This window comes from Galleria mellonella, unplaced genomic scaffold (assembly GCF_026898425.1).
Source record: "Galleria mellonella isolate WM207_F2 unplaced genomic scaffold, CSIRO_AGI_GalMel_v1 utg133, whole genome shotgun sequence".
Taxonomy (NCBI): domain Eukaryota; kingdom Metazoa; phylum Arthropoda; class Insecta; order Lepidoptera; family Pyralidae; genus Galleria; species Galleria mellonella.
In genome coordinates this window covers 4,345,386-4,370,804 of record NW_026441990.1, presented here as the reverse complement: position 1 = coordinate 4,370,804, position 25,419 = coordinate 4,345,386, and the positions used below count along the sequence as shown (strand labels likewise).

General features: G+C 33.2%; 2 protein-coding genes across 20 annotated transcripts in view; one reads left to right on the top strand and one right to left on the bottom strand.

Annotated features, from left to right (window-relative positions):
- Positions 1-8,653: 8,653 nt before the first annotated feature.
- On the top strand, positions 8,654-11,194 carry LOC113511172 (protein wntless). The gene has a single exon (XM_026894783.3). The coding sequence runs from the start codon at positions 8,760-8,762 to the stop codon at positions 10,386-10,388; it is 1,629 nt and encodes a 542-aa protein (XP_026750584.1). The 5' UTR covers positions 8,654-8,759; the 3' UTR covers positions 10,389-11,194.
- A 4,602-nt stretch (positions 11,195-15,796) lies between these two features.
- Positions 15,797-25,419, bottom strand: part of LOC113511282 (dystonin) — a 372,284-nt gene continuing 362,661 nt past the window's right edge. For 13 of the 19 annotated variants that reach the window (XM_052903181.1, XM_052903184.1, XM_052903175.1 and 10 more), the window contains 9 exons: positions 24,871-25,068; positions 24,163-24,435; positions 22,468-22,591; positions 21,409-21,536; positions 20,521-20,597; positions 20,271-20,342; positions 18,933-18,965; positions 17,763-17,837; positions 15,797-15,997 (listed from right to left, as the gene is read on the bottom strand). In XM_052903181.1, coding sequence (XP_052759141.1) covers positions 15,814-15,997; positions 17,763-17,837; positions 18,933-18,965; positions 20,271-20,342; positions 20,521-20,597; positions 21,409-21,536; positions 22,468-22,591; positions 24,163-24,435; positions 24,871-25,068 — 1,164 coding nt within the window. In that variant the 3' untranslated portion in view covers positions 15,797-15,813. The remainder of the gene's footprint in view (positions 15,998-17,762; positions 17,838-18,932; positions 18,966-20,270; positions 20,343-20,520; positions 20,598-21,408; positions 21,537-22,467; positions 22,592-24,162; positions 24,436-24,870; positions 25,069-25,419) is intronic. The other 6 variants (XM_052903191.1, XM_052903188.1, XM_052903189.1 and 3 more) reach the window with 4 other exon arrangements.

Sequence of the window (25,419 nt, the reverse complement as noted above, 5' to 3'; positions counted from 1 at the left end):
TTTTCAAACATGAATCAAATTATTTTATTAAACATCTTATAAGGGGATTCTTTTGTGTCAACTTTCAATATAGATAATTACTCTATGCTAAAAAAGTTATTCACTATTAATTGAAAATACTTATACATAATTTGTCGGTACTGGCAAGTCAACACATTTTTCTTTTTCACACAGCGAAAGTTTGGTTTGAACGTGATAACCTTTGGTACTAGCAATACTATTTAAAAATATTTTTTTGTATTTAATCTCATTTCTTGAGGAAGGTTAGAGATTATTCAACATTACAATGCGACCATGGGCCTAGTCGCAGGATACAGGATACGCTAATAGTTCCTTCTTTCCAAGTCTTTTATACTATCTAAAAAATGTAAATTTTATTGGTATTAAAATTGCATACATACAGTATGTTTAATTATTTTATATTGCTATGGTAAAAATAGGATATAAATAAAAATACAAACATATTATTTGTTATTCTTTATTTTATATATTTTGAAATCAATAATGAGATTTTAAAACTGTAGCTTTTCAGAATCATTATTTTATACAAAAATGAAAGCTTTTATTAAAGAGGCTTCGATTTTATAATTAACAAATACAACAATGATTTAAATAAAAATGACCAGATTAATAGTTTTATAACTATAATAATGAAGGCTTACATGTAAAGTCAGATTTATAATAAAAAATTAACAAATAAGTGTAAGTGATGGTTAACAATTTCAAATGAAGAAGGTTACATTTTAAAGCATTTATTGCATACAACACATGCAAAATATCCTTAGCATTTTATTATTAAATGTCTTTTTGCGACAGTGTACTTTAGTTAGATCACTTAAAAATTAAACATTCTTTTATGAGCAGATTTTAAACAAAATGTAATCGTGACTCTGGCGACAGCCACGATAACAATTCTAAAGACTTTCTATTCCCATGATTTCAAATAAATTGTGCAATTAAACATATAAGAACTCTCATACATAAATGTACATTTTAATAAAGTAATAGTGACAAATCACAACATAATATTGAACACAAAAAATAAACTAAACGAGAGAACATGATTGTGCATTACAAAAAAAAAATGTATAAATAACACTATTATCACCTATTCATAAATCATCAGCAACAACTTTTAGTGATTCCTAATGAAACACCTAGTCTGGCGTTACTAAGTGACAAACGTGACCACGAAAAGCGGTAACTGATGATCACCTATTCTCCACAACTCAATTAACAAAATGGTCCCTAAAGGAAAAATATTACAGGTTAAAAAAATCACACTTTTCCCACTCTCCATAGAGAGACGCAAATACGTATTTTACATACAAAACATACACTAACAATTATGGCAACGTCGATAATAAATAAGGGAGATATTCACATTGAAACGTAATTATTTTGACGAATTGCTCAAAATATTAAACAGAACCGGGGAATACTGACAGCACAAAATAAATAAAATATTCCAACGTGCACAATAATCGCACGAATTGTAGAAAAAATAAGTATACAAGGCAACAAGTGCAGACTTTAAGTTTTACTACTACCATCTATTGTTTCCACTTAACTAAAAAGCCACATTCGCAAATTCGTTTTTTTTAAGCTTGGCTTAATTCGCGAATTGGTTAATTCATTGTTAGTATTATTATTAATAAATATGGGCACTTGCCTCCATGAATGCCAGCCGCAATGATGTAAGATTTTTATTTTGTCCAAAGGTGGGATACATGTTACAAGTATGTATGTTTATTCGCTTAAGAGATAAAAAAATCTGCAAATAAATGTGTCAAATAGAATTTTCAAAGCGACTAGCAATCCATGGATTTAAATTCGGCACACAAATATTATATTTTTCAAAAAGTAAACTTTAGTTAAAAATATCACTTTTTAAAAATTATACTTTTCAAGTGTCGAAGATTGGCTTTTCTAACATTTCGTCTACAGTCGGAATGGTTCGCGTTTCTCCGTATTTCGAGATGATGCCGGAGTCCCACGTCGGGAGCCTGGTGTAGCGGGGGCACCACTATCGGATGCGTCCGAAGGCTTGCGCAACAACCGCGTCACGGCGGTTTGCTGGCCTGACCGTACGGGTGTTGTACTTCCTGACGGCGTCCTTTGCCTGTTATAATATCAACAAATTAATTATCTTACAAACTGTATACAAGATCATGCAATCTACAAACATTTTAACAAGATAAACCAAACACCACAAATTTTTGAATTCTATTGTAAACCTACAAATTATGTGTATCCTAAATACAAATAATTTCTAACAAACTCATTTGGTAAATAGCAAACAAACTAAATAAACGAAAGCAATTGTTTTCACACTTTATCTACGCACTACAACAAACACAATTTTATTAGTAAAAAAAAAAATAGAATATATATAAAACATTCAAAACATTCCAAAACACACTAATAACTACAGTAAAAGCACACTCAATGTATATTAGTGATAAAATTACCTATTGAGATTACAGTTAGTATGGTGATCCTTTAATAGAGGGATGCGACTCCTGCTAGGCGTTTGTCCTTCTGTAGAGGCAAAGGACCCGCTCCTATGTAGATGGTGTTAGCGAGCACATAAGAAAAAATATTAGTTGGAAACAGAAAAGATTATAAATATTACTATAGGTAATGTCATTGCACATGCTATTATAAAAGTAATTATGTAAAAAAATTGTGTAAAATATTCCAGACAGTGCAAAGTTAAAATTACATACTGATTAAGAATCTTTTGTTCATGACTTGTAAAAATAAGAAGTTCATGTGCATTAACAAAATATTAAAGAAAAGAAAGACTATGTGGACGTTACATAATAATTTAAAAACATAAATGTTTTTAGATTACTACATTAAGCAATGAAAATATGAATAACAGAGAGCAGATGTATACATATTAAAAAAATGTACTGAAATCAATAATTAATTACAATTCGTTTCTAAACAATATTATACTATATAATGCAAAATAATCCAACAAAAATCTGTAATGCATTATTTACTCGATAATATATAACTGCACTTGAATTTTGCAATATAAAAATACTTTTTCAGTACATTTTTAAATGGCATAATGTTATTGTCATAATGGTTTTATGTGCAACAATTCAATTTTCATATAACTAAACATATAAGTATAAAAAGGCATACAAATTGAGATGTAAGATAAAGCGATAAACGAACAGATTTATGATGTTAAGCAGATAGCGCTTATTTCCACGTTTTAAGGCGTTATCAAAGCTGTGAGTTGAAATATATATAAAAAGATGCTTCAAGCAAAATATATTTCACGCAAACACAATCATTAATGACAAGATTGACAGTGGTCATAGGTTATGATAAGTGATTTCACGAGCCATAATCAAACAGAACAGATGAACGATTGATGTCGGAATTGTGATGTAGATAACATATAATTCAACGTAATGATAGATGAGAAAGTCTGAGTAAACATGATATCAAAACAATTTCCAAAATAAAGGAGCGTCAATCATAATTATCGAGCAGAAATCGAAGCTAGCAGTCTACAAGCCTGTACCCTTTGGCATCACGTTGTGTGGGCTTTGACGCATCACCGCTTGACTCGCTTATATTACTCTCATATTCATTGTCGCTCGTCATTCCCGAAATGCTGAGCAATGAGGAATCGTCTTCTGGACTTCTCTGCTCGGATTTCCTTGAAGGATCTTGGGAGGTTGGGCTAGGTTCTTGGGAGGTTTCTCTAGATTGTGATTTTCGAGACCTTTTTATTTGTCTTTCGACAGATGGTGTTCTCTGGGAACGAGAACCGACATATATGGGAATTTTTGTACATCCTTGGGTTTGGAATGCCGGATGATTATGAGATTTAGGATGTTCAGAAGCCAAAGAAGATGGCTGGGAATGTGTTGAGCTGTTATTTATCCGTTTCCGTAATCGATGCATGCGGAAAGGAAAAAGAAAGAAAATTTAAATAACTATATTATAAATGTACTACTATATTTGTATTGTTAGTAAAATTCGCATTTTAATGAGATTTAGTTTTAACTACTTATTCATGCTATATAGCTGTATGCCTATTATGATATTACCACCACCACTAATACTGCACTATAGAAAGTGTTCAAAATCTTTCAACGAATATCAACAAAGGCCATTTCGAGTAGTGTGATCATAAACAAAAGTGCGCCCATTTTTCCTGTAGTACCTGTACTATTGCGCGTCGCTACATTCACCTATACCCCTATGAAGCCAAATGACGTGCTTTTTCATCACAGTGATATTTCCATTAAATTGCGATCAAAACTTTTACAAAGAAAAGAATTAAATTTATATTGTATATGTGTTTTGTATGTAGTTTTATAAAAATTTTGATCACAAATATGGCGCGGCAAACAACTCATGACAAACTCTCAATGTGTACCTCAGCAGCGGCGGCACGGGGGCCAGTGTGGGTATACTGGATGTGCGGTACATCGCTCCGCTACCGTACCTGTCCGTGCGTTATCAGTTCACCATATAATTAAACTATCACCTATTATTTTTAAACATGAAAAGTACAACAGTGCGAACATTTTTTTAGGTAACTGTTGTTTATGTCAATAAGTTAAAATAATAACAAAAAGAAATAAATATGATTTACTCCTCATGTCTAAGTGAATAAAATTGTAGATAAAGATAGATTTCCGTATCTAATATTTATTAAAAAGAAACAAAAATTTTCACTGGATAAATGGGACATTAAATTTTATCCGAATTTTGACTTTCCTAATGTAGCGATCGAGATTCATATAAATAACATAAATTAAATTTGATTATCTAGGAGTGTTATTCACAAATTTTGTTTTGTTAAGTTTCATATTATAAGAAACATCAATATATTTAATTAAAATATTTGTATGTACTTAATTAAAAATTCTCTCAGCATATAGATCATGATATTGCAATCACGTATTTTATAGAGATTTTGAAATTACGTAGGTATATATCAAAAATCTCAACACAATCTATCTCTATCTATGAAAGTGAAAATAAAAGAATAGAAATTTTAATTAAGAAACGTACCTTCCACTGGCAGGTGTTAAGAATCCAGTTGGCGTGCGAGGCCTTGAGCTACCATTTGGTGTACTGACTCCAAGCTTGCTGGCCGTAGCTGCTGCGCGTGCCGTCGACGCTCGCGTATTTGTCACTTTACGCATTGGTATGCGTGATGGCGTGATTACTTCATCTAAACCAAAAATATAGAAATATAAGAATACATACATTTTAACTACTAACTGGCTCAATACATAAATAATAGAAGCTCGACTCTGACTCTATTATTGTATAATTTTCTTTTTGTTGACTAAATAATGAATTCATGTACCTATATTATAAAATAAAATAACATTATAACAATACCTGTACTGTCTAAGGATAGATTTGATCCATGCCTTGACGGTGGTTTTGAACCTGTTCTTGATCCTGGCCTAGAACCTGGCCGTGATCCACCGGGTGTTAACGTTGATCTAGTAAAATTTATAAAATTTATTATATAAATAGCTAGTGATATATACATATATATACGATTGTATTTGCATGTGGTTAATAATTTCAGTGTATTTAAAAAAATAAATATTGTGCGACTAATGTCTCAATCTACATATTCACACTTAATTATTTAATAAATACATTCGCTCGGATAATTGAAAGAACACAGAATCGTGTTTCAATTTAAACAGGCACACTTTAATCTTAGACATTGTATTCGATCAAACTGACTATAATGAAAAAAAAAATTAAGTAATACTTATAAAAAATAATCACTGACCTGGGTACACTAGGTTTTCTATATCTCGCACCGAGACCGCTAGCAGCTTCGTTATCACTGAGCGAGTCTGGTGTGCCTGCGCTGAGAGAGGATCTCGAAGCTCGACCGGCAACACCACCGCCTGACATTGGCACGGATCGGGCCGTCCGTTCCCTTACCTGTATATAAATTGTCTTTGTAAACATAAAGAATAATTTTTACACAATATTAATCAATATAATGAGTATTTAATAAGTTTATGGTTATGTCGTATGTCAGCCATACAAGAAATTTCAAATTATTTATAGTAATAACTAAAGACACGTTACTGATACTTTCAACATATACAAGCATGCCGAACTATATTGGACTTGACGGTTGATTACTATGTACTAACACAATAAAAATAAAATAACTTACACCACAAATAAAATAAACAAAAGAGCTGTTGATTATTAGAAATTGAATGTGCAAACAAACCGCGACACTAACACATTGCCTATTTAGCATTACCCAATGGTATCCTGGCGACGGCTGATATCCATGGTGGTGAGTATAGTGGTGAGCGCCCGGTGTCGTCGAACCTTGAGATCTTGAATGGCCGTATATGAACGCCTGTTTAGTGCCATGTGTTGAGCCGACGTGAAGTGGATACGAGCACGGGAGTTCTTCCCGTTGACGTAAAGCCTCGAATATTGGCTTCAGCTGCTCCATAAACTCCTCAGCTAAACGCACCAATACAAAACCGGGGACTGATTAAGGAGGGCAGGGGATTCTTAACAAAAACAAGTTTTTGTCTTCATAGTGCCAATCTTTTAGCCGAAACGCGGATTATTTGTTTACATTGATGTTACGATTAGTCCACACGTTTAAACGACGAACGCGATTTTTTTTTCGATATGCGGATATGATGGGACTAGCGGGAGAGGATGAACAAAATACATTACCAAAACATCCATATGCGTTGATGTGCCACCTCTCCAATGCAGTGGATCCAATGAGTGGTATACTAAACAACACCAAAACACTACACGAGCCTGTGCATCAACGCATAGCTTGAACACACTAATGCAATACGACCAAACGCTACGAGCTCAACACATGCTGTATTCTCGAAACTGCAATTTGCATATGGATATGATAATCCATGTACAAATTGTAACAAAAAAAGCCAAAATGAAATCCCAAACCGATGCTCCCTCCAACAACTACAGTGCGCTTTATGTAGTATATGTGCGAATTATAACTAAGTTCTATCCTGTAGGAGAGAAGAATTTATTATGAAATAATTTAATAGCAGCATTTAGCTACTTACCTTTGTGATAGGTCCAGTGGATGGAGGTGTATTTGTGTTAGAGCGGGGCGTACGCGGTCGGAACGCTGCCATACTCTGTGATACTCCATCGGCAAGAATGAACTGTTCCCTCAGTTCGATGTTGGTGCGTCCTTTGGCTGCATGCGGGCGGCGTCCAGTGCGTAGGATATAAAAGGAACAGGATTGGGAGAGGGTCAAAGAAAACCGTTAGGTGAAAGGATGGGATGAAAATAACACGTATAGTGTTAAATAAAACGGGACAGCGTGCAGTGGTAGTGAGGAAAAGAAAAAAAAACAACAAACAAAATCAGAACATATCAAACATAAACACACAACGCAGTAATAAAAACAAAACAAAATTGGATATTTCCGTATTTGTGTGCAGTTAGGAATAGGAATATAAAATACAATTAGTTATTTTCTCTCACCCAAAAATACATCCAATATGAATCAAGAACAAGATTATTGGTGAACGTCGAAAATTTAAATATATTATAATTCAATATAATAAATATAGTATATCATTATAGTTTAATCAAATGATTAAATTAAGCGTTTCTAAATTTATTCTTGCTCTTGTTCCATACAAATTAGTATGTTCTACAGTTTAAAATAAACTTTGTAAACTATTTTATGCAAATAAATTCAATTTTATCATGCTGTAATAACTAATATAAAAGCAAATTATTATAAATAAAATACACCGCTATTCCATTTAAAATTGTCATACTTGATATACTACAAAGCCATTCTACATATTTGATGATAAAATTATTATTATCTATATAAATATAAGCTCATTTGACAACAACAAAAGCACCAAACATGTAAAATGACCATTTTACACATTGAGCCAATAATTCTAGTTATGGCGAAAATAAAATTTAAGCCACACCAATGAATAACGCCCCGCTTTGGAACCAAAAGTTTTGTTAAAATTTTAAGCGTTTAGATAAATATTATTAAATAAATACGTAAAAAGGGTGTAACTGAATTGATTTCATTATTTTTTTGGTTCCGAACGCAGGTCATATATCTTACCGAGCGGGCAACAAGCTTCATGCTGCTCCGGCTTGCTCGGATCAGGCAGCGGTAGTACTAATGAAACTACTTTATATAAAGGGGATGTCGGGGTCATAAAATAACATAAATTGAAAATAACGTAAATTAATGATTTTTATAAAGGAGCCAGGGGATTTGGAATGGGTAAAGCGAATACGAATTAGTAAATTAGTAGCAACATTAATTTATTGTGGACATTTTCAATGCTTACTTTAGCTATATGGTATTATCCGTTACTAGCAATTGATTTACGTGTTCATAAATATTTTACAATAAAATTATGACATAAAATTTGATGAAGGACAAAGACTGTGAACCCTAAAAATTTATTTTACATTAACATATTGTGTTTTAGAATTATATTTATTATTTATTAACAATTTATTTTATATTATAATTTATTAATTTAATAATAAAAAATAGTTATATATTAAAAACAGTTAATAACGATTACGTTTCACAACTGTTATGTTGCGATAAGTTTAAGCTGGCAACACAGCTACAGCGCATGTCAAATCGAAGCGCGTCGAAAAAAAATAAGAACAATGGACTCTTCTCGTTGATTTTATTTCGTGTTCAATTGTATTGTTTGATTTAATTACCAAAATGACTGGGACGATAATTGAAAACCTTAGCGGGCGTAAACTAGCCGTGTTAATGACCTTTTTATTGTTATGTCAAATAACGTGTTTTCTAATCGGCGGTTTAGTCGCACCCACGCCAGCGAACGCAAATTCTATCCTCGGTACTGTGTGTCAAGATACTTCTACAGTGAAAAATGACACGACAAAGTGGTTTTATAATCGCGGACGCGGTTCTTGTAAATCGATCAACCTCGAAGATTTGCATCAGGACATTTCCGAAGCGGACATCGTTTTTGCGTTTCAAATGCCGATTCCTCGCGATAGCAATACATTAGACTATTCTAGATGGCAACAGAACTTAATTGGGGTGTTGCAATTCGAAATAAAGTACCATTCTCAGATGGAAGTGAAGCCTCGCAGTGTTGTCACGATAGATGCGCGGCTCGCTTATCAAAACAAGGGCGATCCGGAAGATGAATGGAAGCTATACACTCAGTCCATAGAAAAACGGCACCTCGATTGTTATATTCACAATGACGAGTATTTATACAACTGTTCAGCCATACCACTGTTTGAACTCGGCTCATTATACCATGATTTTTATTTACTCAACGTCAGACTGCCTGTTGACACGCCTGATATGAACACTAACATTGGACACCTACAAGACCTTTGGCTGACCGTCATCCATCAAAATGGAGGTTTCACAATGGTTTGGGTATCATTAAAAACTGTATTTTTCCCATGTATCATAGCTATTTTGGTATGGTTTTGGAGGCGCATTCATATGTTACAGAGAAAACCTGTATTACTTGAAAAGATGTTACTATGTTTAGGATTGGCTTTATGTCTGCTTAATATGCCACTTGAGTATCTGACGTTGCATTTTGACCTTCCATTTATGTTACTACTGGGAGACATAAGACAGGGTGTATTTTATGCTATGCTGTTCTCCTTTTGGCTCATATTTGCCGGGGAGCACATGTTAATACAAGATATATCAGCACAAAGCTCACTAAAACAATACTGGCGTCATTTGAGTGCTGTTGCAATGGGGTGCATTTCTTTATTTATCTTTGATATGTGTGAACGTGGGGTGCAACTTCGGAATCCATTTTACTCTATCTGGGTGACAGACATCGGAACCAATCTGGCATTAACATTCATTATACTGGCTGGGATATCGACTGGAGTGTACTTTTTATTCTTATGCTACATGGTGTGGCAAGTTTTTAAGAATATATCTAACAAACGGCAGACCCTACCCACCATGTGCTCTGTGAGGCGCTTGCACTATGAAGGTATTATTTATCGCTTTAAATTCCTTATGTTAGCCACACTTTTGTGTGCTGCACTGACTGTTATTGGTTTTATACTGGGGCAAGTTGCTGAGGGTCAGTGGAAATGGGATGAAAACATTGAGATCGAATACACCTCGGCATTCTTCACTGGCGTGTATGGAATGTGGAACATATACATATTTGCACTACTGGTTTTGTATGCACCGAGTCACAAGCGTTGGGCTGTCACTGAGAATACATCGGACACCCAGAATTTAAGTGAGGAGATTGAATTCAATGGAATACCCAGTGAGACGAGCAGTGAGATATCTTCATTGACATCATATATAAGGAAAGTCAATATTGATTAAATTGTTTATGGCCTAAATATGAAATATAGTTGAGTATTGCTTAACTTGTATGATGAAGTAATACTTAGTCTCAAGGAAATAGTCATATATCTTATCATTGGTAAACAACTATAACAGTATTTATTTAAGGAACAAGTTTTGTACTAAACTGTTTATTATGGAAATGTATTCCTTATTAGGTTACATTTATTTTATACTGTGTAATCTATGAAGCAATAACCACTTAGTAATAAGATATTCAAGTAGCTTTCTAGTACTATGGAGAACTGTAAACTGACTAATATAAACTAATAATGGATCTCAAATTTGAATATTAATTATGACAGCCATAAAGAATTTGTAGAGTATTTTTATAAAGCAGCTTCTAGTTCCAGTCTGAGTCATTTAAATATACAACTGGTTTTTTGACCTTGACTGTATCCAGTCTGTGCTTCCAATTGTGTGGTCGTGAACTTTTAGAATATAATTCAGTCATTTGATTAACAAGTTTTATTGGAGATCCCAGACAATTTTTGAGAACATTTACCTAATTGGTCCCTACATTAAAATGTATCTCTCTCTATAAAATCCAGTGCATTTTAAAAATATGTTTACTTTGTCATGATTATTTTTACTTATCTCTTCTGTGATAGATTTATATTTTATATTACCTTTAACAGTATTGCTAGATTTATTTTTGTGTTGCCAGCCGTCTAACTTGTATGTTATTTGTAAGTTTTAACTTAAATATTGGTAGTTTTTTAGTAACCCGTAAAGTATTTGTACCCATTTAGATACATAATTGATTAATAAAGTTATTGAATTCATATTGTTATTTTTGTTATTAACACAACTGATGGCAAATATTTTCCTAAGTGTTCTCTGAAATTATTTGCCTTTCGATTAAATGAAAATTAGGTTAGGGACGTCACAATTATTAATTCCCTTTTGTTATAGTGTTAACACAATTTATCAGAAACGTTTTTGATTGACACTTTGAATATAAAAAGTATATTATACTAGTCGACATTTGCAAAAACGAATTGCAAAAATCGATACATTAGCACTCTTTATCAGATAAAATATAAAGTGCATACTCAATAGTATATTCATATATATAAAAAAAACCAAGACTCGCAAAGATATTATAGCAACATTATATATTTAGATATATAAATATAACAATATATTAGGTATATTTTTTAGGATATTAAAGTGGACATGTGCATATCTTGGTTTTTCAAATTAGAAAATATGTAGGCATCAATTCTGTATCATCATCAATCATTAGATATGAAATCAATATTTAGGTAAATATTGGTTGGTAGTTTTAAATGGTTTTTCTCACAAACACAAAAGATAAAAATATTTAGCTGTAATTTATATAAGTAATAACATAAAGTACTTTTATATTATACGGTCACTGTACCCTTTTTTTTAATAAATTAAAAAGACAAAATAATGAAAAACTATTTTACAAAAATATAAAAAAAGTTGTTGCCTTCATATTTTCCATGTAGATTTTATTAATTATCCCAAAAACATCATTATACTAAGAGAATCGTTTAAAAGTAAGTACCATTGAAATTCAAAAGTATAAAATGAATTCGACTTTATTTGAAATGATGTTTTTGTGTTTTTTTTTCATCTTTAATTATCAATTGGAAATAACATATTGGAGTCATAATATACATTTTATTCCGTTGATTGGAAACGGTTGCAAAAACCTACGAATAATTGTAATATGGAAAATTGGAAAAAAAAACCATTTGTTTAAAAATTACTTGCTATTATTACATTAATAATTCTATTCAAGTGTAGAACGAACAACATACATGTTAGCAAATTTAATATCTCTACTAATGTTATTATTTTTATGAAGAGAAATCAACCATATTTTTACCAACATTAAAAAAGAAGGAGGTTCTCAATTCGATTGTATATTTTATGTTTGTTAACTCATAACTCCACTTCATAACTTATTTGGAAAATTCTTTTTTCATCTGAAAGGATATAGTTACCTAGTGGTCTCATAGAAATTTATCAAAATCGGTTCAGTTGTTTAGTTTTTAAATCAAAATAACTGGGTTTGCTACAATTTGTCTTTTTTTTTGGAACAAACTATACTAGCGAACGAATTTTTTTTTAACCGGGAGAAAAAGCCTACAACCGTTTCCAGGATTCCATCTGTCTTTATATCAAAATTCATCATAATCGATTCAGCGGTTTAAACGTGAAGGCGTAACAAACAAACTCACTTTCGCATTTATAATATTAAGGATATATCTGTATATGTATGATATATATTAGATATGACTCGAATATGTTACACAATTAGATAGTAAAAAATGTTATAATCCTTACTACGATTACATACTATATACGTAAATTTGTTTTTCTATATGTGGCCCAATTAGTGAACAGCCTGCATGTCTTTTTATCGAAATTTGAATTTTAAAAATAGAATAATAAATATAATAATAATAAATACAGAAACCTAGGCTAGACTCGGTGGAGGAATCAGTGGTCGTTTGTTCTTACGTAAATTTTCTTTTGTCTATATATATATATATATATATATATATATATATATATATAATTTTTTTAATTTATAATCTGGTATTTCGATAAAATGAGATATCAAAACTGTTTACTAATTTTGCCATGTGTAGAAAAACAAATCATATTTTTAAATATATTGCAATATTGATTCATTAATGGAAAATTATATTACGTTTTAAATTCCGAATTTGGACATAAGGGTGCAAATATTAAATAAACGAAGTCGTTACTGAAAAATTATGTTCAGGTATAGACTAGATACTTACTATAGGACTTAAAAAATTTTACCCTTCCATAGTTATTTTATTTTTGTAATAAACTAGCTGTTGCCAGTGACTTTGTACGTTTGGACTTTGGAAGCACGTATGAATACGTACACCAGACTTTAAGTTCGACTTCCTAGAATACAACTGAGAAAACCTAATCCAATTTGGTACAGTAGTTTTTGCATAATGCCAGAGCAAATATGGAAACAAATACACAAAATAAAAAAAAATATCGCTATGGCTTCTATACTTTTTAATAAGGCCCGCCATATTGATTTTTTTTAAATATCTCCTATATACAAACATCGTGTAATTACAATTTTAGACGTATGCAGATTTAATTTTAGTCCTTCGATCCGGATTTTTTATAATATTTTTAATAATTATTATTATTAATATAATAACAAATGTCCAAATTCAGAGCGATAACATAGACAATCGTAGTAAAGACTCGTCCCGGCGGCCTGAACACTTTCTAGATGTGTACATACCTCTGCACGGGTCGTTCTTGATCAGGAACTCGTCCAGGGCGACCCAGCCACCACCGACGCGGACCATCACCGTCGACCGGAGGATGCGGACCAGGCGGAGCTTTTGCGAGTCGCCGAACTGGTGACAACGAAACAGGATTTAATCATCATCGTCATTGTCAATCTATTGACGTCTAATTTTTGTGACGCCGAAACAAATGTACAGACAAAAGTTTTAAAAAATATTGTTTTAGCATTTATTGGTAATATTGAGCCCCTCATATCATTTTTCCTTAAATATATATATATATATATATATATATATATATATATATATATATATATATATATATATATGTGGTCTAGTTACAATTTTAACTTCAAAATTCAACTTACCCTGTATTTGCCCTCGCCAACTTGGAATACGCGGAACTTTTGCCGGCATGTGCACAGCATGACGAGGCGCTTCACTTCGTCGTGGATCTTGTCAGCGTCGGTCGGCGGACCGCGCCTCTCAACCTGTATGAAAAAAAAATCATTAAATAAATTAATAAGTGGATTTAAAAAAATTGTAGCACTGGCTAGATATATTAAGTCCATAATAGTCCGATAGGCTACGGTAACATCGTTTACCACCTATACTGTCTATTATCACTCTTTTTTTTTATTTCCCGTAATTTTTTTTTATACAACTTAGAATGGCAAACAAGCTAACGGCCCACCTGATGGAAAGTAGTAACCGGCTATATAAAAAACAGTATATCAAATGGTGGAGTCTGCTAGAACTTACCCAGTCAGGCCTGAGAGCGGCTATGAACTCCTCCCAGTCTATGAGTCCGCTGCCGTTCCTGTCGAACAGGTCTGCCACCGCGCCCATCTCCAGGCGGGACGTGTCGAACTCTGGGCGAAAATTAACTTTATTACAAGGGGGTTAAGTTTTATTACTAATTTATTTCAGTTAGGTAACAAAGCCTTCACTCTTCTCCTTTTTATCAACCGACTTCAAAAAGAAGCAGATTCTCGATTCGGTTGGATTTTTTTAATGTTTTTTTCCTCATAACTGCGTCATTTGTAAATCGATTCAGTGTAGTTTTTAATCAAAATAAACCGCTTTTTTTTTCACTATTAAAGTCGTTTCTATTTTCGTGAAACACAATGCGAATGACAATTTAAAAGGAAGCTAATGATTTAAATTCTGTCCTATTTTTTTTTATTATTAGGTATATCAATTGTTAACTGTCCACTTCTGAACATAGACCTTCCCTATAAGGGAAGTTTTGCTAGTAGTTATCACGCTTGGCAGGCGGATTGGCAACCGCAGTTCGCCTTTGGTGATGTTTTAAGCGAGACGTTGCTGCCTATCCCTCGACCGTAAAGTTCCCTCAGTCGCCTCTTACGACACCCACGAAAAAGGAAGGGGCGGCCCATTTTAAGCCTGGACGGTACGGCGATTTGTCCTTTATACCACAATAAGTGCACGTGTACCGAATACTGTACATAATTACTCACTGGTGCCAATGATGCCGTCTATGAACTCGTTCCTGGGTATGAGGCCGTTATTGTTCTTGTCCATTTTGCGGAACAGATCAGTCACTCTGGACTTCTTGTGGTTCATGTACTTCATGAACTGTTGGCAATAATGCAAAGGTTAATTTGCAATTGGTCACATTTTCATATTATTTGTTCATGGTTTGAAAAATTTATAAATCAAACTTTTATAATGTAGGCTCAGTTTTTATATTTATATACTTAAAATTGATTAGCATAAGCCATATTACTGTTTGATTTTACGTTCTAAAAACAATATTAGAAACAATTTTAAATATTTGATTAAAATAGTATTATTATAATATATTCCAGAATATCCGGCTCAGAGGACCAACAAATAGAGGTACTAGTAATTAACTAGTTTATTAATACCTACTATTATTTTAATTATATAAATAATTACTTTTAAAAATATCACTTATATGGTTACATTTGACACCCGAACATCAAATTGGATAAATTTCCAGCTTGTAACAATCAATGTACATAATTTTTTTAATTGACTCAATAGGTTTTCATAACTAATAACGTACTATAAAAAATTAATTAATTAGAAGGTATTGTCAAGTTAAAATATATTTTTTAGAGTTACAAAAAATTTTAGTCGCTCACCCTCTTTCTCCAGTCGTCCCAGCTGAAGTTCGACACGCGCTGCAGTTCCCTTAAATGAGCGAGACGCTCGTGCAGCCGTCTCTGTCTCTCCCACGCTAACAGCCACACTGTACGCCATTTGTCCCACAGTTGTTTCACTCTCGCTGAACGGAACTCAGGCTCTGCGCCTTTGCTGTATAGACATAAGGTTTATTTTAGATTGTTTAAATAACATATAATAAAATATGAGCTTCTAGGCTATAATATTTATTGCTTGTGATGAAACTTTTTGTCGACGATTCTCTTTTACATAAATAATTATATCTGAAAACGGAATATTTATAATTTAACTGGTAAACAAACAATTGATTTTTATTAGGTACAAAGATCTGTTTCTTGTTGGGGTAGGCAGATACAATAGGGGTATGGTATACATGTGTTTATATGTGATTTTTACACATTATTGTCAACTCTATATTCACGGTCCAAGTCCATTGCGGGGTAGACAAATAGAACCAGGTGTGAATTGTGAAAAATTGAAAAAGGAAAATATATATAAAGATAGAGGCAATCTTTATATAATATATCTTCCTTCCTCAACTTTCGTAACTAAGATACTTTTGACTTCTTCTCGTGATTAACATTCGTGTTTCAACCGTGAAGCAGTTGTGTTTGCATGGCTGTGTTTCGGTTTGAAGGGTGGGATATGGCGTGAATTTACTGGGTACAGAGGAATAACACCTGAGTCCTCAGGAATGGCAACGCATGGGGGTATCATAGGCGAAACAGTATACTCTGTTATGTCCATGGTACTGCTCATGTCTGTACGGACGGTTACCACTTTCCATCAGGTGGGCCGTCAGCTTGTTTGCCATTCTAAGTTGTATAAAAAAAAATATTAAAGCAACAATACGTAATTGTACTATTTACTTCTAAATAGCAGTTTCAAATTTCGACATCCATGCTTATGCAAAAAGAAATCTATTCGCTATATACTATATTAAAATTGGCACTCCGTTATATCTAGGGTTGGCACAAATAGCACAAACAAAAAAATAAATAAACACACAAGCATCGCCTGTAATGACGTTGACCAATGAAAATAATTCATTAAACAGCGTACATTAACCCTAACAAGCGTTTGAAGGGTTCAGAAAATACTTACTTCGTCTTAATATTAAATTGTAACCCAAATATTTTATAATTTTTAAGAAATAAATGTTTCAATTCAATTGGTTTTGTTTGTAGCAGATTTTAATATTGTTTATTCCATATTTTTGGGTGTTTAAAAAACAAAACGAAAATGTTATAAAGTAAAATTTTACATATATTGTAGATAATAATTTAATAATATATTAAACAATATATCCCTAAATATATAATTTGTAAGATTTTTAATAAATAAAACTATGGGGTAACTAGAAATTGTATCAATTTTTTACACTTACACGTGAACCGGAAAATTGCCTACACCGGCAATAATAAATAGAAATGCTAAAAATCAGCTAAAGGCGGCAAATATAATTTGCCCGGAACGGCAGAATAGCTACATACGGACTTGGAATTATATATATATATATATATATATATATATATATATATATATATATATTACTATTTACTCTTGTATTGCAGTTGTTTAATAAATTGTTTTATATAGTAATATTTTTTGTATTTATGTATATATGTATTTATTGTATGTATATATTTAACATTATGTGTATGTTTATATTATATGAATTTATTAAGTATTGCTTTATTTTTCCTTTATTCAAAAATCCACCGCCTACGTATTTCTCAGTTCGCCCAATGGTTGACTGGTAGAGAACACAGTCCGGTGTTAAGTCCGCCAAATGTACATAGAATTTTACTGTGCGCTAAAGTTTATATGAATAAATATATCTTGATTGAGGGCGAACCAAGTGAATTGAAACAGGGTAAACGCGCCGTGGACTTACCTTCCCTTCGGTGGGAACCTGGGTCCGTAGTGCGGCAGGACGCGGTCCGGACTGTCCCGGCCGGGACTCACACGGCTAGAGCACACGCATCATTATTACAACAAAGTATCGTAACAAACTGTTAGTACGCACGTTACCTGGTTAGTGTGGCGGTGTCGCTGTGCTGTTAGTTCACGTACTGTTACCATCCACCCGCGAGTATTTTGAGAAAGTATATTTTATTATGTTATGTAAAAAAATTTGTATATATCGCTCTTTTATTGTTGTTTATTTTTTTTTGTTACTATTGTTACAATTTTTGTGTACTTGTGTGCGCACGTACGTGTGCATGTGTGTGTTGCATTTAATATGCTTTCTCAAAATATACTCACATTTATGCCCAGGCGAATATGTTAAACATTCTACGTATGATTACAACTAGCTAATGTTATTTTAAACTGATTTATTCTAATAATAATATAAGCACGTAATTTTAATGCTAATTAGTTTGCAATGTGAAAATATAAAAGTTAGTTTATAAGTGGCAACCCTAAATGTGTTATAAATGAACCATGCGTTTCTTGTATTTTTTTCTTTTAAACATTTCCTGTCTATAAAATACAAATTTCTTTTAATAAATAATTTTAACAATATTTATATACATAATTAAACAAAAATAAATTTAAAGGATCTTAAAACAAAGTAAGATTATTGTATTACTATAACATAGGTACTCGTAAATTTAAAAAATAAAAAAATCTACAAGTCTTTATTGGCATTTATGCACCATTATAAGTTGCCGAAGGTCTAATGTTATTTGAAAGTAAATACTTTGTAATTTGTACCTACAGTACAGTATATATAGAAAGAAAAAATATGTAAAAAATACATCAACGTATTTACCTAAAATAGAATCCAAAACGACTGCATTCAATAAGTAAGCAAGAAGAAAAAAAACTTCAAATTAAAAATAATTAAACGCTCGCAGATTAAGAATAATTCTCTATCTACGAAAATACAAATATATCACTATTTTTTTTTTATTTTCATTCAAACGTCACTACCATGCTATAATAAATAATAATAATAAAAAAAACAATCATCATTCTACAATAATGCAAAGCATACACATCTACAACTACGACTAAAAACCTAAAAAAGGTGACAATCCTAAGAAAAATTAATTCAAACCTTCCTCTCCTACTTCGACTGTGTATCCGGGACCTGCCGTGTTGAAGCGAGTGCGACATAGGGACGAGACAGAAAGCCACATTTACAAGGTATTAGAGCAGGACGAAGCTATACACGTTTTGCCGCTAGACGGTTTTTAGGTTATAATTTGATATCACAGATAAAAAAAAAGCTAAGTAATAATGCTACGAAATATTTCGTTGCATATACAGATAATGTTATCCGACACTAAGACTAAGAACTTTAATTATTTCATAATCTTAGCCACAACGTTAATAAATTTTATAATTCTAAATTACAGTTACAAAAATAAAAATAAAATGTACCTTCTAGCGACAAAATACCTAATACAGATTAAAATGTAAAAGCATTACATCAGTTAAGACACAATAACATTTTCTCGAGAGAAAATGCGACATATTTTTGTAACCAATTTCAATATTTAAAAAGTCCAATATATTAATAAACATATACATATTAACAATTCAAGTATCTTGCTGTCTAAAGAACTATAAATCATAATAAAGTGTATAAAAATAAAAATATTATTTTGTGACAGTAAAAATTTAAATGATTGAAATTGGTGTATGAAAACATTTAAAGAAATTATTTTTTCAATAGAAACATTTAAATTAAATATCAAGGGACTCTTCTGGAGAGAACAGAAAACGTCGATATTTCCTGTCAAAGCTTGCGATTTTTTAATGCTATTTTTATTTTTAATAGCTAAGTAACTGTATTAAGTCGAAAACTAATATATAAAGACTTTTTTGTATAAATTTAAGGTTTAACAGAGTAGTGTTATTTCTTATAATCGTAAGTCGAAGCTAATCTGTACCTATAATATAATAGACATGCCGAATATAATTTGATTAATAAGTTATGTATTAAAGGAGAGTAAATAAAAAAAAAGGTTTTTTTTCGCAGTGAATATTTTTTTTTTGTTTATCCATGTAGTACGTTATTGTAAGTCTATGATTTATTTAAAAGGAAATGGCAAAGGGCTCTGCCCATACAGCTCATGTCTATCGTAATAATTCTTTCAATAATTATAATGGCAGCATTATTGCAGCTAGCTAGCTACTTTAACAGTAATAACATAAATATGTTACACTGGAATAAATCTTAAAATCAGTTGAAATTGATAAAGATATTGCAAAATATATGCAAAAAATCTAAATCACTTAAAAAGCGCAAAACTCGACAGGAATTAGATTACTCTTAGAAGAGCGTCTTAATTGAAGAGTACAAATAGTGTTAGAAATTTAAACAATTGAATATAGAAAAGTTTAAAAGAAAAGAACGTAGAAAAAAAAATTAAAAATAAAAAAAACACACCTGTAACGTCTAGTGCCGTAATAGTCGGGTGATACAGATCTGTCTCTATTGAGGTCGTGCTGAGATCCACGCCTGTATGTACACGGTACGAAGCGACACACCATGCAATGACGTCACAGTGATGGCGTGCGATGAATGTGCATGACACGTGACACGCGAGAACAAAATGAGAAATGAACGAGAGAACAAATAAAAAAAATTAAATTCAAAATTGAACCTTGGCAGTATGGTGATAAGAGTTGTTACGTACCCAGGTGCGCCCTTCGTGGCGCTCTTGGCCGACACTTTCCTTGGTGTTGATTCGCGGCCTTGGCTTTGTGTCTTGACCTGCATTTACAATAGTATTGTTAAAAAAAAAATCTCACCACAAACAATAAAGGAACTTACTATCTATAACATGCAGAGCATTTTAACAATATTATTTGTGAGAACTGGTGGCTGTACTAGGCGTTAAACCTGTACAAGTCACCAGAACCCTTACTTCGAATAGTACAAATTATACTAAGATACAGATTATAAAAAAATTTCAAAAAAAAAAATGTAAACAAACTGGCACGAAACTTTTTTTTTTATACAACTTAGAATGGCAAACAAGCTGACGGCCCACCTGATGGAAAGTGGCAACCTATAATCTACACAATATTAAATATATATGAAATTTTTCCTCCCAGTCCTATTTTTATTCACATAGTGGCATCAAAATGCCGAATTCATTATTTACTCCAAGTAGGAGGTACCCAATTTTTAATTTAGATATTTTTTACTAGGAATTTCTATTATCTTTTTTTTTAATATTACTAATTATAAACGTTACAAAATAAAAGTTTTCATATTTTTTTTTAACATCAAACTTTTTTCGCACGTGTGCCCCACACTGTGTTTCTTTTTATTATACAATTTAGAATGGCAAACAAGCTAACGGCCCACCTGATGGAAAGTGGTAACCGTCGCCTATAGACATGAGCAGTACCATGTACATAACAGAGTATACTGTTTCGCCCATGATACCCCCCATGCGTTGCCATTCCTGAGGACTCAGGAGTTATTCCTCTGTACCCTGTAAATTCACGCCATATCCCACCCTTCAAACCGAAACACAGCCAGCAATAACCTTTTATTTTACTTTGTTGTTACCGACCTGGTACGCTTTGCAGACGCGGTCGACTTCGTTCTGCCTCTTCTGCGTGTGTTCCATTAATTCCTTATGGTCTTCAATAAGATTTTCCAGCAGTTCGATGGATTCTGGCAGAGGTTCCGCTTCCAATGCTAAACAAAGAATTACTCTATATAAATATATATACATACTTATATGTACTTTTGTATTATTATGTACTCAGAATAGGTATAGGGCCAATTGAAGATAAACACTTTCATCAAAAAGGAAAATAAAGAATAAAAATCAATTCACGGATGATAAAAACAATACATATCTTTTTTTTTAAATAAACTGTAACTCCCTTATCCATAAAAACGTAAAACGTTCTAGTAAACTATTAAAACTATTACATTGTTTTTCACTTTCTTTCAAATTGGGACTTTAGCACAAAAGAAAGAGACAAAACTAAAATAATTTTATAAATTAAATGTGTTATTAAAAAATGAAATTTAATAGCTAAAATAGTTTTATGAGAGCTTTGATGTTTTTTTATAAATAAGGGGGTTATTCCATATTTGGTGAAGGTCATTAATCTAAATTAATATTATAATTTTTTTTATACAACTTAGAATGGCAATCAAGCAGACAGCCCACCTGATGGAAAGTGGTAACCGTCGCCTATAGACATGAGCGGTACCACGGACATAACAGAGTATACTGTTTCGCCCATGATACCCCCCCATGCATTGCCATTCCTGAGGACTCAGGTGTTATTCCTCTGTACCCAGTAAATTCACGCCATATCCCACCCTTCAAACCGAAACACAGCCATACAAACACAACTGCTTCACTTCACTCCACTTCAATCGACTTTTGTACAAATCCCTCTTAATATATTAATTTAATGTAACAATTTTTTTTTAAATTTATAATGGATAAATTAAAAAAAAAAAACTTAACTGGTTTTAAAAAATCTTTTGCCTACAGAGAGCTACGTTATCAACGGGTACCATGATTTGTATTTTTTTTAAATTTACTAATTTATCTTTCTACCCATGTACCGTATTCCATATAGAACCCCAAATATACGTATATACTCACAAAGCAGAGTACTCTCCAAGCCGATGAGCCACTTAAGCAGCTCCTCCAACACCAAGTCGAGGTCCTTCAAGCTCTGCATATGCGACTCTAGCTTGCCGCCGCGCTGCATCGCCCACTGCCATACCTGTGTAACATCCACACATAACTAATTGTCAACTGGGGCGCTTATTTACAATTATTTACATTCATTAATAAATTCACTTCTTTTTAATATTTTATCGGTAAAGAACTACTCAATAATCGTTGTTTTGACAAATATATTTTATATATGTAAAGCATGTATAAAACAAAGCATACATGTCTTCATTTTTGTGCACAATATTTACTAATGTTATAAATAAAGCTAGATAGATTGGCCAAATCCACTTGTTCCTACCAAAATCCCCCCTATGTAGTCTTGTACAGTGGATTTTTTTTATACAACTTAGATTGGCAAACAAGCAGACGGCCCACCTGATGAAAAGTGGCAACTGTCGCCTATAGACATGAGCAGTAGCATGGACATAACAGAGTATACTGTTTCGCCCATGATACCCCCCATGCGTTGCCATTCCTGAGAACTTCGGTGTTATTCTTCTGTACCCAGTAAATTCACGCCATATCCCACCCTTCAAACCGAAACACAGCCATGCAAACACAACTGCTTCACGGTTGAAACACGAATGGGACAGAGGTGTCCAAGCAATCGACTTTTGTACAAAAGTCTCCCTCTGGTTCCTACTATTGTATAAGCAGTATAGATGAATAGTCATCTCTTACGGAGATAACATATAGCTATTCTCTGCTTCAAATGTAAAAGTGAATTTATTGTTTATTTATGTAACATATTACGCGGTATCAACTCGACCTGATGTTCCCTATATCTGAGATGAAAAAGATATAGCTTAGTTTTTATATCAGTTAATTTTTATTTGTTTATTTATTTTTAGATAACTTGGATCCATTTTTTGTTAGTAAGTGTACTTAAAAACTATGTTAATCTAAACTATATTAAGCGAAAGAATATTAACTAACTGTTTCCTGCGGCTCCGCCTGCGTAAGCCAATATACAAAGTATCCTATGAGGTAAGTTAGGAAATAACCTAATTGTGTTTCCCCCATGTATGTTGTGTGTGTTATATTATATGTATGTACCCGTGTACTAAATTTCATTCAAATCCGTTCAATAGTTTTTGCATAAAAGAGTAACAAATATCTATCCATCTATTCTTTTACATTGATTATAACACTAGCTGTTGCCTGCGACTTCGTCCGCGTTTCCGTCGTTTTTAGTATTATAAGTAGCCTATGTCCTTCCTCACGGTTCAGTGGTTTTGATATAACAGACACATTCCCTTTCACTTCTCTGCTCTTATTGATCGTAGCGTGATGAAAAGTATACTATAACCTGCCCAGGAGTATGAAGAATAATTGTACCAAGTTTCGTTAAAATCCGTCGAGTAGTTTTTGTTTCTATAACGAACATACAGACAGACAAAAAAATTACTGATTGCATTTTTGGCATCAGTATCGATCACTAATCATCCCCTGTTAGTTATTTTGGAAATATATTTCATGTACAGAATTGACCTCTCTACAGATTTATTATAAGTATAGATAATAATTAGGATTTATGAACGTACTGCTTACGGATGTCACACCGGGTACAGTACATATAAATAAATATATGAATTCGGCCAAAATATATGAACTCACCTCATCCCATCTACTCTGGATGATAGTGATCCAGTGTTTGATGACGGTGACCGCGTCGGGATGGGCCTTGCCCAGTATGGAATGTGCTAGCGTGATGGTCTCCTCCTTGTCTTTCTGCTTCTCTTTCAGCTCGTATATGAACCGCTCGTGGTCCCTGATCTGCTGCAGTGTCTCCTGGTCGCCTTCAGGCAGCTGCCCGGAGAACCGGAGCTTGGTCTCGGCGTCGGAGAGCCATTCCAGGAGCATGTTGACGGAGCGGTGCAGTTTCTCAGCCTGGTGAAGATAAATATATTATGATTATGATATTGTTTATCACGTTGCAATGTCAATTATGTTTATGGTTGACTGGTACCAAAGTGTTAAAGCCGGTGTGGCTTTGATTTACATAATAAGGACGCATGTGGCGTAACCCGATAGCTCAGGTTACTATTCCATCGTCATTATCACTATTTCAGCCGTTAACTGTCCACTGCTGGACATAAGCCTTTCCCATAAGGGGAGTTTTGTTATTAGTTGCCACGCTTGGCAGGTGGGTTGGCAATCGCAGTTAGATCTTTGGCGATGTTTTAAGAAGAACGCTGCTGCCCATTCTTCTACCCTTAAGTTTTCTTAGTCGCCTCTTACGACATCCACGGGAAAGGAAAAGTAGCCCATTCTGTTCCATCATCGCTCATCAAAAAACCTAGATGATTATTAGAAAGTACATACCTCCTTGAGGGCGCCTTCCAGCTTGTGAGCCTTCTTCTCGCTGAGGCCGAGCACCTGGTCCCAGGCGCGCTGCAGTTCGCTGCACTGCTGCCGGATGGTGGCGGCATCTTCCGCTGGTACCGTGGCCTGCAGTTCACGCCCGGTCTTCAGCACCGACTGCATCTGCTGCTCGCGGGAGTGGAGGTCCTCTTCGAATTGCTGCAGCCATCAAATTTATGGTTAATGTAAGAATCGTCATGTTTCTTTTTTTTATACAACTTAAAATGGCAAATAAGCTGACGGCCCATCTAACGGAAAGTGGTAACTGTCGCCTATAGATATGAGCAGTACCATGGACATAACAGAGTATACTGTTTCGCCCATGATACCCCCATGCGTTGCCATTCCTGAGGACTCGAGAGTTATTCTCCTGTACTCTGTGTCTCTTTTGGTGTTCGTGCGTGAATATGAAGATAATATTTTTATTCTAATTAGATTCTTATTCATAAAATTTATGAATTTTATTCACTTTCGTATACATCTTGAATTATTTCAAATGTTAAACTCCAT